General features: G+C 34.9%; 1 protein-coding gene across 2 annotated transcripts in view; it reads right to left on the minus strand.

Annotated features, from left to right (window-relative positions):
* Positions 1-19,050, minus strand: part of LOC121372679 (proteasome activator complex subunit 4-like) — a 114,221-nt gene that overhangs the window by 66,836 nt on the left and 28,335 nt on the right. For both annotated transcript variants that reach the window (XM_041499129.1, XM_041499127.1), the window contains exons 14-31: positions 18,880-18,944; positions 16,119-16,263; positions 14,725-14,823; positions 13,637-13,709; positions 12,975-13,042; positions 11,387-11,757; positions 9,905-9,997; positions 9,043-9,098; positions 7,260-7,322; positions 6,702-6,757; positions 5,623-5,721; positions 5,216-5,278; positions 4,400-4,495; positions 3,659-3,784; positions 3,146-3,337; positions 1,922-2,058; positions 1,115-1,168; positions 558-687 (exon numbers count right to left, since the gene is read on the minus strand). In XM_041499129.1, the coding sequence (XP_041355063.1) occupies positions 558-687; positions 1,115-1,168; positions 1,922-2,058; positions 3,146-3,337; positions 3,659-3,784; positions 4,400-4,495; positions 5,216-5,278; positions 5,623-5,721; positions 6,702-6,757; positions 7,260-7,322; positions 9,043-9,098; positions 9,905-9,997; positions 11,387-11,757; positions 12,975-13,042; positions 13,637-13,709; positions 14,725-14,823; positions 16,119-16,263; positions 18,880-18,944 (1,986 nt within the window). The remainder of the gene's footprint in view (positions 1-557; positions 688-1,114; positions 1,169-1,921; positions 2,059-3,145; positions 3,338-3,658; positions 3,785-4,399; positions 4,496-5,215; positions 5,279-5,622; positions 5,722-6,701; positions 6,758-7,259; positions 7,323-9,042; positions 9,099-9,904; positions 9,998-11,386; positions 11,758-12,974; positions 13,043-13,636; positions 13,710-14,724; positions 14,824-16,118; positions 16,264-18,879; positions 18,945-19,050) is intronic.

The following is a 19,050-nucleotide window of genomic DNA, read 5'->3' on the forward strand; positions in this document are numbered from 1 at the left end:
TTTTTCCCCCATTAGTGGCAAGGGATCTTTTATATGCACTTTTCCTAAGACAGGACAGTACATACCATAGTCTTTGATATACAAGTCATGGAGCACTGGTTGGGATGGGGGAAAAAAACAACCAATCAGAGAATGAGTCCACAGCATTCGAGATTAAAAATTTGGGGCAGTATCCCAGTTGGATACTAACATTTCAAAATCTGGTATCCCACCACAAAATTTAGTATCCCACTTAAATGAAATTCATAAATAACATCGTAACTAACTTAGACATCACTGTTACATAACTTCACCAGTAAATGACGACTTTCATTGTTTCAGCGAAAAATAAAAACACAGGATTAAAAAAAAAAAACCCATTAAATAGCATCCTGGTGAGATACTGGGTTATTGAAGTCTGGTATCCAAAATTAAATTCTGGTATCCGCGGAATATCAGGATACCATTAATCTCGAACACTGGTCCACTGAGGTGGTTCGATCCTATGACTGTAACACCTCAGGTGCCCACTATACCGACTGAGCTTGATCCCGCCTAAACAGTGCTAGAGAACTGACCTTTCTGATGTAGAGAGAGTCATGACACAGCCTCTTGCAGAACACCTGGACAGCTCTGGCTGGCATTGGGACGTCGTGCCGGAGGAGGAGAGCCGTGAACTCCAAGCCTATCTGACTGAACTTCCACGTACTGGAAATATCACAAACACAGCAATGTCAGGAATGAGAGCCCTAAATCACTGCTGCATAAATGTATAACATGCACACACATTACAAACATGGACACATACACAGAAGTCAGGGATCGCGCTGTCATTCGCCACTTGTCAAAAAATAATTAAAATTTGCGAAAGCATTTCCGGTTTGGCAAAAACATTTGTGAAAGTTTTTTCATCTCGATTTTTAGAACCAAACACACTTGCAACCAGGTTTGTTCTATTGCTCTGCCTCGCAGTGGAATAATGGCCATTTGCATGTCCACTTAGCCAATCTACTATTCAGTCAGCTACTTGTAAAGCTAGAAAAAGCAATTAAATCATTAATAATGTGAAACTTCTTTTATGCCAAACACAAGCTTCAATCAGAAAGCATTTAATATTTAATACAATATGACTTACAGTTTTTCACTTTCGACTAGATTTGCCAGACTATCCACTAAATGATTGTACTGCCTGAAACAAAAAAGAAATATATGATACACTAATAACAAACAAACATATATCATGACATAAAATATTCACTGTAGTATAATAATAATTACAATATCCTATAAGAATCTATACAGTCTGATTTTCACTTGTAAAATTCAACATTTTTGTCTTTTTGGAAATAATCTAATTTAATTTTTGTGGGTTTTTTTTTATCGTAACTAGTAATTTTTATTAAAAATTTTAAAGTGAAAATTTATTGTGTTAAATGACACCACTAGAGCACATCAAGCAATTAATCATCAGCTATTTGGTAATTCTGACATGTAGTCTTCAGAGGAATCCCACTTTTTCCATCAGCAGAAAGGTATCTTTTATATGCAATTACCCACAGACAGGACATAACATACCATGGCCAGTGATATTAGACTCACAGGGCACTAGTTGGGATGTGAAAAAGCCCAATGGGTTTTGAAATACAAAGAAGCAGTTGGAGTAAATATATCTATAACATAATCTGATAATCTCTATAGCTGGTGATAAAAAAAGTTTTTTCTTAGAAAATGTTTAATTATTTTGAAATACAGTGTTAATAAAAGTACTAGAAGATGGATAATTCCTATTAAAATTAAGTTGAGAGGGAGGAATATGAACAGTGTGTGTACTGAAAGGAGGGGTTTTTTTTTTAATAATTTCCATCCCAGTTCTCTCCTTCCAATCCACCCCACCCCATTTGCATGTCCTATGGAGAATACTAGACTAAAATGTAGAACGTACTCTGTAGCCTTCATGGTTTTAGCATTTTCCATCTGCAATCCTTTCTGTACATCTTCAGCTGTCGCAGGTGGATAGATGGCTTTGGGACACGGCGAGGAAATAAACTCCTTGGCCGCTTCAAGACATGTATCTTGCACCTGAAAGAAGCACAGAAATACACCTTCAATTATTGTAGTATATCATTTTACGTCCATTAACGAAGCATACAGGGTTTGAAAATTGACTGGAAATTACGAGTAATATCTGACAAAATATGAAAATTTTCATTTAAACTTTAGAGAAGTAAAATTTGGTTAAATGATTTTTCCACAATCTCATTTCGGTTATACTATTAAAAAGAATTTAAGGGTCAGGTATGAATGGTGAGAGGTGAAGTTAATGTATGAATGGTTAGAAGTGAGGTTAATGTATTAATGGTGAGATGTCAGGGTAATGTATTAATGGTGAGATATCAGGTTAATGTATGACTGGTGAGAGGTGAGGTTAATGTATGAATGGTGAGGTTAATGTATGACTGGTGAGAGGTGAGGTTAATGTATGACTGGTGAGAGGTGAGGTTAATGCATGACTGGTGAGAGGTGAGGTTAATGTATGAATGGTGAGAGGTGAGGTTAATGTATGAATGGTGAGAGGTGAGGTTAATGTATGAATGGTGAGAGGTGAGGTTAATGTATGAATGGTGAGATGTCAGGTTAATGTATGAATGGTGAGATGTCAGGTTAATGTATGAATGGTGAGATGTCAGGTTAATGTATGAATGGTGAGATGTCAGGTTAATGTATGAATGGTGAGATGTCAGGTTAATGTACAGTGAAACCTCTCAAGACCAGACACTCGGTAAACCAGAATTCCCTCAAAACCGGATGTCTTACAGAGTCCTTTCTAAAAACCAGGACAGAACTTAACCTCTCTAAAGCGGATCCCTCTTAAACCAGACTTTTGTCTTGGTCCCAAGAGTGTCCAGTTTAGAGGGGTTTCACTGTATGAATGGTGAGATGTCAGGTTAATTTATGACTGGTTAAAGGTGAGGTTAATGTATGAATGGTGAGGTTAATGTATGAATGGTGAGGTTAATGTATGAATGGTGAGAGCTGAGGTTAATGCATGAATGGTAAGAAGGCAGGTTAATGTATGAATGGTGAGAGGTCACATCAAAATTTGAATGGTGAAGTCAGATTAATGTATGAATGGTAACACATCAGGTTAATGTAAAAAGAGTGATACCTTTGTTTTGATGGCCACCGACTCGAGACACTTGATGACTCTACTGACGATGTCGTCGATCACCTTCAGGATGGAGGGTTTCTCCGAGTGCTGAGACTGGACGAGAGCCGGCCAGATCTCCAGCAACACCTCCCAGTTCCGCTTTATGGCCAGACACTTCTGACCACTGCCGAGGATTGTGTACAGGGTCCCCTGAAAGAACAATCATCACACATGGATTTTAACTCATTCTTTCTAACAGATATTTAAAAATAACGAATATTTAGAATGAAGGATAACTACAGAACAGTTCTAGATAAAATATTATGATATAAAAAGTAGTTTCGTGAAAATTTTAATTCAGAAATGGTTATGTGATAATTTTTACTAACTAGATTTGTTTATGTGTTATCCACAGTTATGCAACCTGTGATCTCGTCACTAAATATTCTAGCATGTTTGCCGTTAGTTCAAACTCTGACATGCAATGTATTTATAGTACTCAACTGCTGGGTAATATGTTAAAAGATTTACCTTAAACTTGTGTTCTTCAATGTCTGTTTTTTTTAAGTTTTCCACCAAGTCTGGCAGAATGGAATAGTAGGAAAAGGGGAAATTTGTGAACGTCATCAGTAGACTGCTCTGTGCCTTTTTGCGCACCTGAAAATAAAACAAAAAATATACATAAATCAGGGGTAGAATTTGAGTTTGCCGAAATCAAATACAAAATGAATCTCCAACTATTTAAGACAAAATAATCAAATACAGATTACAGCAGAATAAACTAATTGCATTCTAGTTACCAATGTTTTAACATTGCACATAAAAATAGTTGTTTCCAAAACAGTTTTACTCCCCCCTCCCCCACATCATACCATACAGAAATTAATTTTAAAAAACATGCTTAGTGGAGGCTAACGAAATGGTATTTCTCTACTATTCTGTGGACTAGTCTAAACATCCAACAAAATGGTATTTTTTCCACACTGTATCACAGGTACCAACTTCTGAAGGTCATGGCCATTTGATTACCTGTGACTATGTTTGAACCAGTCCAAACATATTATCTTTAAGATTGGTTTAATTATTAAAATCAGTCTCTAATCTCAGTTAAATGCAAAATGAAATTGAATTTAGTAAACAAAATTCTATAACAAGTTAGCTGTAAAAGCTATTAGAGAATTAGCCTCTTTAATGAGCCTTCATTTTGCTAAACTGAATTTGGTTGCACATTTTCAAATAATCTTTAAAATAAAAAATTTCCCCTCCACTCACCTCACTGTACCTACTCATACACAACTTGAAGAGATCATTACAAATATCCTGATGGCGTTTTGTAAATGCTTTATTTGTTGAGTTCAGTAGACGATTCTGAAAACAAAAACAGTTATAGATCAAAATCACATAGGGGGCTGCATCAAACATTTGCAAAGTTCATGACAGCTGAAATATTTGGGAAGTAATTGATTGTAGTCTATAATTATTCTAAATTAAAAAGCAAATTTCCATTAAAGTTTCACATTTTTGATGAATTAAAAGTTCAGAATAAGCCAGCTCCTAGACAGTATCAAAGAGTTTCCATTGGAAGTATCTGAAAAGTTACAGTTTTGTTTAACGACACCACTAGGACACATTGGTTCGTTAATCATCAGCTATTGGATGTCAAACACTTGGTAAATCCGACATACAGTCTAAGGGAGGAAACCCGCTACATTTTTACATTAATAGCAAGGGAACTTTTATTTGCACCATCCTACAGACAGGATAGTATATACCATGGCCTCTAATACATCAGTCGTGGTGCATTGGCTGGAATGAGAAATTGACATATGGGTCCACCCACGAGGATCGATCCTAGTGAAAGTATCTGTGTGCATTACATCAACATATTTGAACATTGTAGGTAAAAAATATGACAAAAGACTGCTGTATTTTAGATGTTTGAGTTGTTGTTTTTTAATCCATGAAATGGAAAATCTAGCTCAATGGGATGATAAAAATATTAGTGATAACATAAAACAGCAAAAACTGAATCACTGATGTGTTGATGAAAACACTGTTAAGACTTGGAAGGTAACAACTCTATTTTACCTCGTGCTGTAACTGCGCCCGGTCCACAAGAAGTGCTCGGATATGAAGTTTCTTTCCTCTCATCTGTAACACAAGGTGAAATGTATATTTACTCTTTTGCTTACTTTGTTCATGTAAATATTTTTTTAAAAAGGATAAAATTAAATGTCTTCATTTGCCTACAATAATCTGGTTTTGCGTAAAGACAAATGAAATAATTTGTTTTTAACTTGTGATATGAAATTGATTAGTTGTATAAAAAGTAAGTAAGAATTTTTATTTATTTTTTAATTCAACGTTGTTTTTTCAGTGGCAGGGTTTAAAAAGTGTGCAGTTATACAGATGTATTGCATAATTTTCTCAATGTGAAAACAACGTGAGCATGGTACAAACATCAGATACACATACATGTACATGCAAATGTTTACCTTGTCTTCCAGGGCTGATTTCACAATATGAAAACTTTTCCAACGCCCATCAAAATCACCTTTTTGAGATCCATAGAAAAACAAGAGGGTTTCATAAATCTGAAACACAATGTTAAATGGAAATAATGATTTGTTATAATGTAAGACATTGGTACTAACAAATCTCTATGATCGTAATATACTCCAACAAAATATGATATCCATATTGAACTCAACAGTCCAATGTGGACATAGTCTTCACTTTACTTTTAAAACAACTGTTGTTGCTTTTACTGCTGGAGTTATTGTTAACCTTTTTAAATTTATCACAATATTTAGTCAGACATGGTACAGCGATGCCAATCCTAGTTGGAGTGTCATATGAATCCACACTTTCAAAAATAGAAATCCCGCCCCCCAAAATGGGAATGTTATCAGTGATGGCTCAGGAGCGTGCTTTTCGACAATTTTGGTAAAGTCAAGTTCAAGGCCGTACCCAATCGGCAAACATCGGGGCTGTTCGGAAGACAGACTGCTAGACTAGTTTATCCTATGTCGCCATGCTTGATATGCTTGCTATTTGGAATTCATAACTTTAAAGAACAAGGCAGGAAACAAATCTATGATTGTTGACGGTGATGAGGGGAAAAGTTCCATTTCTCCGGTGTTAACAACATTTGTGCCTTCCAAAATACGATCCGACATCAAATATGCGAAATTACAATTTTCTTTCTAAAAATCGGAATTTCGAACAAGACAATCATAATAGCTTAATCTATGCTTTAAATTTGTAATGATTCCGCCAAATTCATAAAGGTTAGCATCTCTGCATGCTATATGGAATTTAAGTTCTGCACACAAAAGCTTATTGGTGGCCTTATGACTGGTAGGTACTGGGTTCGCATTCCAGTTTTGGCTCCCACCCACTGGGGAAATGTAAGAACACTATATGATTTCTCTCACTAACTATAAACACTAGCTATAAATGTAAAAAAAAAAAAAAAAGACATTGTTATAGATGAGGATTATTGTAAGACCATAAACAAATAATTAAACAATTATCATGACCGGTGATCCATTAATATTTTAGGTCTTGTTACCTTTATAATCTTGAAAAGGCCTTTTGTATCATCCTCACACGATGCCTCCATATACCCTACAAAGTACGTACAGGTCACTCATTAGCTGAACACATCAGTGATATATTGTCAAGACATGTCAACTAGAACTGGTTAAATCCATAATATATATACACACACACAGTGAAACCTCTCAAAACTGAACCCTCTAAAAACCGGATGTTTTACAGAGTCCCTTTTTAAAAACCAAAACAGAACTTAACCTCTCTTAACTGGATCCCTCTTAAAACCGGACATTTGTCTTGGTCCCAAGGGTGTCCGGTTTAGAGGGGTTTCAATTTAACGAGGGAGATAGAGCTTAAAGCCCCTTTGATTTGGGTAGGTGGATGGGGCAGGAAAGTAATATTTACAAAACAGACATAAATGCAGCATTTTACAACTTTGTTTTTTTACTAGCCGTCGGACATCATAATAGTAGTTATTTACTAGCCCAACTTTGAATATCACTAGCCATGGGAGTGGAGCTACCATAATCTAGAAGCCTAGCATACCATTATTCATAAAACTTTATAATCATACCTAGAAGACTCCTGACCGATTCGGCCACCATTTCTCTGATATTTTCCCCATTCAGTGTTAACCCTGAAATATAAAAGTATTTTAATACTGCAGCTATAAAATATTTGAAATTATCACACGAGAGGAGAATAAGTCAAGTTTGTCTAGTACCTACCACTCACAGAATAATATGAAATAATTATCACACGAGAGGAGAATAAGGCAAGTTTGTCTAGTACCTACCACTCACAGAATAATATGAAATAATTATCACACGAGAGGAGAATAAGGCAAGTTTGTCTAGTACCTACCACTCACAGAATAATATGAAATAATTATCACACGAGAGGAGAATAAGTCAAGTTTGTCTAGTACCTACCACTCACAGAATAATATGAAATAATTATCACACGAGAGGAGAATAAGGCAAGTTTGTCTAGTACCTACCACTCACAGAATAATATGAAATAATTATCACACGAGAGGAGAATAAGGCAAGTTTGTCTAGCACCTACCACTCACAGAATAATATGAAATAATTATCACACGAGAGGAGAATAAGGCAAGTTTGTCTAGTACCTACCACTCACAGAATAATATGAAATAATTATCACACGAGAGGAGAATAAGGCAAGTTTGTCTAGCACCTACCACTCACAGAATAATATGAAATAATTATCACACGAGAGGAGAATAAGGCAAGTTTGTCTAGCACCTACCACTCACAGAATAATATGAAATAATTATCACACGAGAGGAGAATAAGGCAAGTTTGTCTAGTACCTACCACTCACAGAATAATATGAAATAATTATCACACGAGAGGAGAATAAGTCAAGTTTGTCTAGCACCTACCACTCACAGAATAATATGAAATAATTATCACACGAGAGGAGAATAAGGCAAGTTTGTCTAGCACCTACCACTCACAGAATAATATGAAATAATTATCACACGAGAGGAGAATAAGGCAAGTTTGTCTAGCACCTACCACTCACAGAATAATATGAAATAATTATCACACGAGAGGAGAATAAGGCAAGTTTGTCTAGCACCTACCACTCACAGAATAATATGAAATAATTATCACACGAGAGGAGAATAAGGCAAGTTTGTCTAGCACCTACCACTCACAGAATAATATGAAATAATTATCACACGAGAGGAGAATAAGGCAAGTTTGTCTAGCACCTACCACTCACAGAATAATATGAAATAATTATCACACGAGAGGAGAATAAGTCAAGTTTGTCTAGCACCTACCACTCACAGAATAATATGAAATAATTATCACACGAGAGGAGAATAAGTCAAGTTTGTCTAGCACCTACCACTCACAGAATAATATGAAATAATTATCACACGAGAGGAGAATAAGTCAAGTTTGTCTAGTACCTACCACTCACAGAATAATATGAAATAATTATCACACGAGAGGAGAATAAGGCAAGTTTGTCTAGTACCTACCACTCACAGAATAATATGAAATAATTATCACACGAGAGGAGAATAAGTCAAGTTTGTCTAGTACCTACCACTCACAGAATAATATGAAATAATTATCACACGAGAGGAGAATAAGTCAAGTTTGTCTAGTACCTACCACTCACAGAATAATATGAAATAATTTGTTTTTATTTCTTTTAGGCATTCCACCATCAGTTGTGGAGCACTGATTATAAAATTTCTAAAGATAGAAATTATTATTTTAATAAATACAAATCAAATAATAATTTGAGAATGAAACCTTAAATATACCATGTTAGTAATGTAAAAATCAACCACAAAAATAAATAATAATTACCATGCATCATGTGTGCATCGCTCGCAAACCTCGTCAGGTCAACAACACTTTCCATCCTAAAATATACAAAACATGATATCAGATTCCGTCAAAGTAATATATACATAACGAATTACAATTTCTAAATCCATGTTTTAAGTATTAATTCTGAACAACAAATAATTATTGCTAACTTTAGTCATAACTATTCCAACCTTAACTTCATATTGGGCAATCTTTTTTTTTTTCAATAGCATAGGTTTATAGCTAAAATGTCAGAAAAGTTTTAAATATTCAACACAATGGTCGTTTTAGAATTGATCACATAGTGAGTAACAGGATACACATAATACACACAAAATAAAATTTAGTTAAAACATTTGGCAGTTCACCAGCATAAAATAATAACTATTGTCTTCACTAACAACACCCAAAGTATCCAATTCTAGAAATCCAAAACATCTAGTTATGTTATGTATTTGTTGTCTAACATGAGGTGATCACAGCAAATGAAGCTTAACTATTATTATTATTCCTGAAAAACAGCTTTACGCACATAACAAAAGACCCTGTTCAGTATGATATTCTGAAACAATAATGCTTTTTCATTAGCTAGATTCCATTAATTATATCAAGAAACTGAATTTGTAGGAATAAAAAGGACAAACAATTGAAAAAACTTTGCATAGTCCTGAAAAATACTCTTACTTGACAATTTTCATTTCCTTATGTTTTTTGTTTGTGTGTGTGTATGTGTGGTTATTTTTTAAAGATACCGATAGCTGATATAAGCATTTCTTACAGCTGTACTTATGTTTGCCTTCTGGATTAATAGACAATATGGCGAAAGGTGAGTTAAGTGTTTTTAACAATCTATTCTTGCCTTTTGATTGCTTCTCCTTCCCACTGTGGCAGCTCACAGCCAGACCCCAGCAGACACTCCAGTATGATGTTCAGTCTCCTCAGCAGGTCGTCTCTACACAACACATTGAATAAAAACAAAACTCAGCTTAAATATAACAAGAGTACCGATGAGGTACATGATACGCCCATCAGGAGTTTGATGGAAAACCATATCTATATTAATAAATATGTTACGGGTATGATTCAATTGCAATTATGTGACATTTTTGCAATGGGATTGATGAACAGTTTGTTTTGGACCAACCACCATCCCAAATTGTTCCTACATATGAGGTTTGATGGTCCTGTATGCATGTGTATGCAAGATATGGTCCGAACAAGAAAAAGTTAACAGACGGATGTACGGACAACGCCACACCATAATACGAACCATAAATTGGCATATAAAAAGCATTCTGAGAGTACTGCTAAAGGGGCTTTCTCATTATTAGTTGACCGAAGGCATTAGCCTGAGGTCAAAAATGAAACATACACCTGCAAATCTATAAACTCAATATGGTTATGTCCATTGTAAACTGAATCGTTTTTCTATGGAACTAACTGTATATTTGGTATTTCTTGAAAAAAATATCTGGCTACAATCTAACTGTAGACCCTTGAATCGTCAACATCGCCTGTTCCAATTGCTAATGACGTCATTAGCTTTCTGGGTGTTATTGTCTATTTGATCCTGGAAAAAGGAATTAATTAACCAATCACAATACAGAACACTCTCGCCATCAGTTTACAATTGTACTGTGACAACACCTAAACCGAAACGATTTTAGTCTTATACACATACTATTAGAGTTGTGTAACTAATCGCATAATGAGAACGTCTCTTAAAGCAATACATGTGCTCCTAAGTTCAAGGGCCATAACTCAATAAAAAAATAGGCAAATCTCCATGAAGTCAAACTTCATCTGTAACTCTCCATGATAAAGCAATAAACAATATTTCAGCTTAATATCATGAGGCTTTATGAAAAAAACTCTGGAAAATTCCCTCTGGTTGGACCAGTAGCAACAAATAAGTCTGCTTGTCACACCCAAATCGTTGATTTTAAATAATGATTTATGTTCAAGATCACTTTTAATGCTCTCTAATATTACTATTTTATGATGAATCTTGGGATAATATTCATGAGTTGGTAGAGTTGCATAAAACAACATTTATGTTTTCATGCAACCTTATTCCAACATGTACAGGCCAGAACACACCCCCCCCCCCCCCCAATCCCAACCAGGACTATGGTATGCACTGTCCTGTCTGTGGGAACATATTTATGAAAGACCCCTTGTTGCTAATAGAAAAATGTAGTGGGTTTCCTCTCTAAGACTATATGTCAAAATTACCAAATGTTTGACATCCAATAATGCACGATTAATTAATCATCGTTAAGCAAAACAAACTTTAAACAAACTTTAACTTGAATCAGTTACATTGATATTCCATTAATACCTTGACACCAGCATGCAGGATGACACGGTCGCTATGAATTTCAATTCAGGTTCTAGGAAGAGTTTTAACAGCTGTGACGCGAAGGCCCTCTCCTCATCAGTCGGGACGTGCCAGTCGATCCCCAGGTCATGGATGTTCCCCGGCTTGGCCCAGTCGCGGGTCACGAGGTATTCGTCGAACGGCCGGTCGAAGCTGCCGTTGATGCTCTTGTACTCTGTCGGGTACACCAACAGCACGGCACGGAACAGGTAACGCAGCAACTGTCCGGCTATTTCGTAGCCCTGAATACACTTGAGGGTCAACGTCACTTTGAGCACTTCTATGAGGGTGTCCTTGTATTTGATCACTTCTCGGCCATCACACCGAACAAGCTGAAACATAGTGATTAAACTTAAAATGAAATGTGTTGGGTTTTTTAATGTTGATTTTCATTATGAAATTATGTGTAACAACAAAGAAAAATGTGCCAAAGGAAAGAAATTCAACTCCCCAAAACCCCTGATTTATTTAAAAGAATTACAAGTATGTTCTTCTTAAAAACATTATTTCATATAGGATGAATAATGTTAAAAGACCTATTACAATGATTTCCATAAAAAATAGTTTCATTAAAATGAGATGGAAATGTATGAACAAGGATTAACCTACCTGTGTTAAAGGGACATACACTAGTTTTTAAACACTAAGGCATATTTGTTACTATTAGAGCCGTTTTTGATAACTGAAATCATACTTTACTTAGATTTTATTGTTTAGATTATCCACTTCCGTACATTTGAAGTGTTTTTAGTCATCCTAGTGTTTTTAATATCACAAAATGCATTTCTCATATTTTTAAAAACGCACGTGCGTCTGAGAAGTAACATCTATGGAGTCCAGTTTTAGTCTATTTTTAGAGGTCACAGACTCATATTTCACTCAATTGTAAATTTATCCAAATGTATTACAGGTTTGTAGATTAACTGAACTTAGTGTTAATTTTCACGGGTTGAAACAGAGTATGTCCCTTTAACAATACAAGATTTCACATAAAACTGAGCTATTACATAAGCCAGAATATTTTAACAAAGGTTGAATTACTTGTGATAACAACAAAAGATTCCACATAGAACTGGGTTGCCTGTATTAACAAGGGTTGAATTACTTGTGATAACAACAGATTCCACATAGAACTGGGTTGCCTGTATTAACAAGGGTTGAATTACTTGTGATAACAACAAAAGATTCCACATAGAACTGGGTTGCCTGTATTAACAAGGGTTGAATTACTTGTGATAACAAGAGATTCCACATAGAACTGGGTTGCCTGTATTAACAAGGGTTGAATTACTTGTGATAAGAAGAGATTCCACATAGAACTGGGTTGCCTGTATTAACAAGGGTTGAATTACCTGTGATAACAACAAGATATTCCACATAAATCTGGGTTACCTGTTACAGTGTATTAACAAAGGTTGAATTACCTGTGATAACAATAAGATATTCCACATAAAATTGGGTCACTGATACGAACAAAGGTTGAATTACCTGTGATAATAACAAATTTCACATAAAACTGGGTTACCTGTATTTACAAAAGTTGAATTACCTGAGATAACAACAAGAGATTCCACATAAAACTGCCATCAAGATGTTCCTCATCCATAAGATCTTCATCTGAAAATACAAATATTTCTACGACAGTCATACAGAAATACATTTCAGTTATCGTCTGTTTGCGGCAATATAACTACATGCTGTGTAATGTTAAAACTCATATAAAAACATATTAACTTTTAAACCCATACCAACTCATAACACTTTTTTTGCAAAAAAATCTATGGAAGTAAAATACTTCTTTACAAATTATCATTAAATTGTATAGATCAAAGCTCATTTCTAATACAGGGGTGAAGACAAAATGCTGGAACAGCCAACATTGGTTACATAAACACAGAAAAAATATACTTCATAAAACTTGTAGTCAAAACTCTTAAATGTCATACATAATTATCTGAATATGTTTATTTAATTTTTAGTAATGTATTACTAATTAATTTAAAATAAAAATCATAATGGTACATTTATAATCTAGACACTTATTTAATTTATAACCATACATAACTTAATAGACAGGTGGACTCAGCTCCATCAAGTACATCTTCAAACAAACAAATGTCCTAATCTACAGTAAAACCAAAAATGTTTTAATGTTAAATTTAATACAGATATTTTAATTTTCAGTATAATATATTTTTAAAAATTACTTACGATCCCTAACAAAGTTTAGGATGAAGTCACAAAAATGTGGCAGAAATATTTTCAATGTTTTTTCTGGATTGACCTACAAGACAAAGAGACATAATTATATTAACAAAAAAACAAAATACAAACATTGTAATTGTTGCCAACATAAAATAAATTCTCCATATTCTTTCTGTACTTGAAGATGCATTCTGTTCTTTCTATTTTCACAGCAAGTTCCATGTGTCAGCTCCACAACCCAGTCTTGTTGTGAGATGTTGCTCAGTGGAAGAGTATCTCAAGACGTACAATTGGTTCATACCTCTAGGTGGACCCAATGTTTTTTTACCCATCCTGACTAGTGCTCAAAGACCATAGCTGTAACATGCCGTATTGGCAGGTTTCCTCTCATTCTGAAGACCAAGTGCAGATAATCATGTTAGACACCAAGTAACTGTAGTTTAAAATAGGCTGAAGTCTCATCTAAGAGTAAAGTTTTTTGGGTCTTTTTTAGGACACCACTAGAGCACATTGATTTATTAACCATCTGCTATTGGATGCCAAACATTTGGTAATTTTGACATATAGTCTTAGAGAGAAATCCTGCTACAGTATTCCCTTTACAACATTCGAACATAACAATCACCCATTGTCTATGGCAAATGTAAATAGTTTTATAAAAGTAAAATATATTTACCTCTACTGCTACCTACCTGGCAACTGTATCTGTGCACGGTTGTGTCATATAAATTAATTTATTGCAAATTTAAGTCAACATCAAACTCCAACATTCAAACATGTGTAATCATATAGAAGCAAACTAAAAAATAACCTTTAAAAACATTTAGGGTCAAATTTACGAAACCTGTTTTTCTTAAATGCAAGTGTTTAAGCATTTGGCCCATAATATAAAAAAGACAACCCAAAACAGAACAAACATCAAACCCAACTTGTCTGTTGAATACTTTGAACAGTTGTGCAAAGACAGGAATTGTGTATTTTTGCACCATCACAGCATACTAATGTTTATGATTATGTGCTGCATTTTGAACAGGATCAGTGTCTGTGTAGTGTATGTTTTATAAACATGTAGAAAGTGGTGTGTAGAAAGTTACCTTGGCAGCAGCTCGACAAAGGTTGGCAGCAAATCGACCACTGACTTTGGTCTCATACCAGCTCTCTGTGACAAACCTCCGTAACCTTTTCAGTGCAGACTAAACAAAACACAAAGACATCTTTTAATTAAAGAACTCATAACATCATTTAAAGGGGCAGTTGCATAATTACAAAAACAAATATTCATGTTTCTTGTAAAATGTAAAGATTATATTGTAAATTACATGCGCACAAAAAATTACATCCAAATAATTTCATTTATTACAATGTTTCAAAAAGTGTAATTAATTACTACAAAATATAATAAGGGTGACCTATACATTAACATGTGACATCAGTTTGAACTTAACGTAACATATTAACAAAGAACTGTCTGTTATTTCAATCAATGTATTCTGGTGGACCCTTAGGCCTTTTCCATTCTCAACCAGACAAAAATATGTCTTTCCTCTGAAAATTACATGTCAGAATAATAGTAAAGTTTGTTTTATTTAACGACGCCACTAAAGCACATTGATTTTTTTATCTTATCATCAGCTATTGGACGTCAAACATATGGTCATTCTGACACTGTTTTTAGAGGAAACCCGCTGTCGGCACATAGGCTACTCTTTTTACGACAGGCAGCAAGGGATCTTTTATTTGCGCTTCCCACAGGCAGGATAGCACAAACCATGGCCTTTGTTGAACCAGTTATGGATCACTGGTCGGTGCAAGTGGTTTACACCTACCCATTGAGCCTTGCGGAGCACTCACTCAGGGTTTGGAGTCGGTATCTGGATTAAAAATCCCATGCCTCGACTAGGATCCGAACCCAGTACCTACCAGCCTGTAGACCGATGGCCTGCCACGACGCCACCGAGGCCGGTTCTGTCAGAATAATAGAATCTATCACCGTTGCGAGGTATAAATAAGGCTATTCCAACCCGAGGGACAAAATGTTTTTTGTGAGGGCCGAGGCCCATTTAATTACAGTAACAAAACATTAATTTTGTAAGCTACGGTTTGTTTATTGTAGAACGATTCGTATACATTTCACATGCAAACACATTTAATCATATGCTGAAAAATATAGTCCACCTTATGCAACAACATAAATATGTAACAACTTACCAATATGTATAAAGTTCAAAATATTAATTTGTTTAAATATTTTTAAAACAATGATACAACGTGAAATGGAAATGGCAAACAGAATTTTGAAAACCATGAGTTATGACGTCAATCGTTGTAAAACATGACGTCACGTGTACGTAGAAGTCGTCAAGCCCTAGGGTCAGACAGATTTTTCTAGCACCGTGCAAAAGCTGAATAACCCTGTCCAGTGGGCAAGAATTACTAATTATTTTATGTGCTCTTGTGGTGTCATTTAACTCATGACACAAAAACTCACATCAAATATTGGCGCCGAGCACTGCTGGAGGACAGATGTGCTGGTGGATGCCATCCCGACCTCCAGCATGCTCTGTTCTGGGTTGAGGCGATCCACTGCACCGTACGACGCCTCCTGAGAACTGTTTTCTATCAGACTGAACACTCTGAAACAAAACATCATCACATTAATATAGTTAATTCTCTTTTTTTTCCAATATCCATGAAACTAATTAAATAACATGTTGTTATAACATGTTACGGGGTGTTCTCATTATTCAATTAGTTGCATGTGATCGAATCATACTGTGAGAACACCCTAAATTGGAATGAAATTAGACTTATACGATGAGTCGTACCAAGTAGAACATGTCCTATTTCTCATGACAAATTGCATGCGACAAGGCCCTTTATGTGATAACCTGTCATGTTATGCTATGCTATGTTAAGCTATGTTACGTTATATTATGACAGATCTAGAAAGCACATGAATTTCGAATAAGCTTTTTGGCAACATAATTTGCACGCGTCAACTATGTAAATAAGAGAGTTACGCACAAAACACACCGATGGTGGGTCTGGGTCTAGTGCCATGTCTGGTGTATTATGATGTTGGGTCTGTAACTGTTATGTATTTTCCATATATATTAATGCATTCATATCTTTAGATAAATTTACTTCTATAAACATCAATAATAAGTATGAGAAATCCACATTGATTAATATATATTTTCCCTGTTGTTTACTGAGAAAAATAAACGAGTAAGGTTTGAACACTGTGCAGCTGCCAGTCTGACAGTGTTAAAATATAGCACATGTTCTATGATATCTGTTGCCAGATCTGTAGTTGGTGCCAGTACAGAGGTGGTATGTTTCATCACATTCGATTCAATGCATTTCATTTTAGACTGGTACCACACTCACCAGACCCAGACCAGGTGTGTTTTGAGCCTTAAGGTCATTAAGTAAAACTTATGTCTGGCATGAGTGATTCCCCTTAAGATACAAGGAATTTCTTTTTTAGGCGTATCATAAAATATTGTTTGTTTCCGGTTACCCGACCGACCCTAATTTGAACCTGCCGACCATAAAACTTTTTTTGTATATTTAAAAATGTGTTTTTAATATAACAACGATTTCCACGAAAACATTCCAAAACTATCACAAGCACTAATTTGGTGTCATTTAGGGGATAACCCTACTGTGTTTTCCGATTTGCGGACGTATATCGGTGGTTTTACTGTCGCAAATTTAGTTTTATTGGCGACCCATTAGCCACGAAATGTTTTCTTCTAACATTTGATTGATGGAGTTACTTCCTTTCAAATTGAAGTTCAGTAACTTTCGTGAGATATCAGGCGAAGAGTCGGAAAATTGTTTTCACGAATATATACGATCTTTTCCGATTTACTCTACATCTAGCGTAGCGAGGTGTTCTGATTAATAACAATAATAATAATAACTATATTTAATGATTTACTCCAGCGACAAACTGGCCTTGTAGAAATTTAGTGACCTTCTGATAAACTAGGGGAGGGAATGTTTACCGATACTGATGGAGTTTACTGCCAAATCAAATGATTAAATATGTCAGTAAGATCTCGATGCGTTTCGTTATTTTTTGTAATTGGTCACTGGGAACTTCGCGGTGTCAGAATGACCATGTGTTTGATGTCCAATAGCTGATGATATTAAAGATAAAAATCAATGTGCTCTAGTGGCGTCGTTAAATAAAACAAACTTTACTTTTCGACATTCGCTTGAGCATCCTGAGCATTTGTACTGCATTTATATTCAACTGGACCAATTGATTGCTTCAAACCAAGTGTGTACTTTAATACTGGATGCATACAGAATAAAACTAACATTGCAAATTATAAAATTGGTAAGTCTACCATTTCTTAGATACACTAGGAAAGATAATATTCATAAAATATTTTTTAAATGTTATTGTTGGACAGATAAATCTAGAACCCTTCTTTTCAGTTGTCATTAAAAGAAATTGTTATAACTTATTTACTGGTTTCTATCCAATTAAGGTTCAACCAAGTATGTCCTGGACCAGTACAGAAGTTAAGTGTTAGTATGAGAGTAAACCTTCTGCCTATTATTAAACAGCAAGGGGTCTTTTGTATGTACCATGTTGCCCTCAAAATCAAAATTCCTTGCCTTTTATAAATTTAAAAGTTGCCCATGTAAAAAGAAGCTTTTAAACACACCTATGAGGATAGTACTACATATTTCCTTTTTTTAATTAAGTTATGAAATAAATATAGAAAATAAAATGGCGATACGTTTTTTGTCCTTTTGAAAATTGTATAATGGAAAAAAACCCACCTTATATTTAAAACTGCACATAAAATATGCCCTCAAAACATCACTTTACCATGCCTTACTTCATTTCTAGGAAAAACACTGTGATGAATGGTATTGTTGGTTTGCATAATGCATTTCTATACATGCAGAGGTTATTTTGGATACCGGTAGTCAACACCTTTATTTAATATCCATAAATAAAATTATTTTCCAAAATAAAATGTTTTTCCTACCTACCTACCCTATATTTTTCCAGCATGTAATAGGAAACAAGTAATTTTTTTTTTTCCGGCCTTATGACTTCAGAAATTTTACTTATTCTTAAACATTATCTTCAAATTACTTGACAGGCAAGACTAAATATTAAGATATATTCCTACTCAAAGCAGATGGGTGTTGTGATAATGCTGTTTAAGACATTCCCGTGTGCATGTTAAAAACAGTATCGACGGTACACTAAAACTGACCTGTCAAAGAACTGCAAAACCCAGTCTTCAAATCCAACAGTTGCTAAACACTGCTCTCTTTCTTCCTAAAATACAGAGAAAACATATAAAGACATAGCAAAAACGTAAAAGTTAGAACAAAAAGAGACTGACAATTCAAGTTTAACCCAAGGAAATGAATGTTTAATGACA

The sequence above is a fragment of the Gigantopelta aegis genome, chromosome 4 (genome assembly GCF_016097555.1).
Source record: "Gigantopelta aegis isolate Gae_Host chromosome 4, Gae_host_genome, whole genome shotgun sequence".
Taxonomy (NCBI): domain Eukaryota; kingdom Metazoa; phylum Mollusca; class Gastropoda; order Neomphalida; family Peltospiridae; genus Gigantopelta; species Gigantopelta aegis.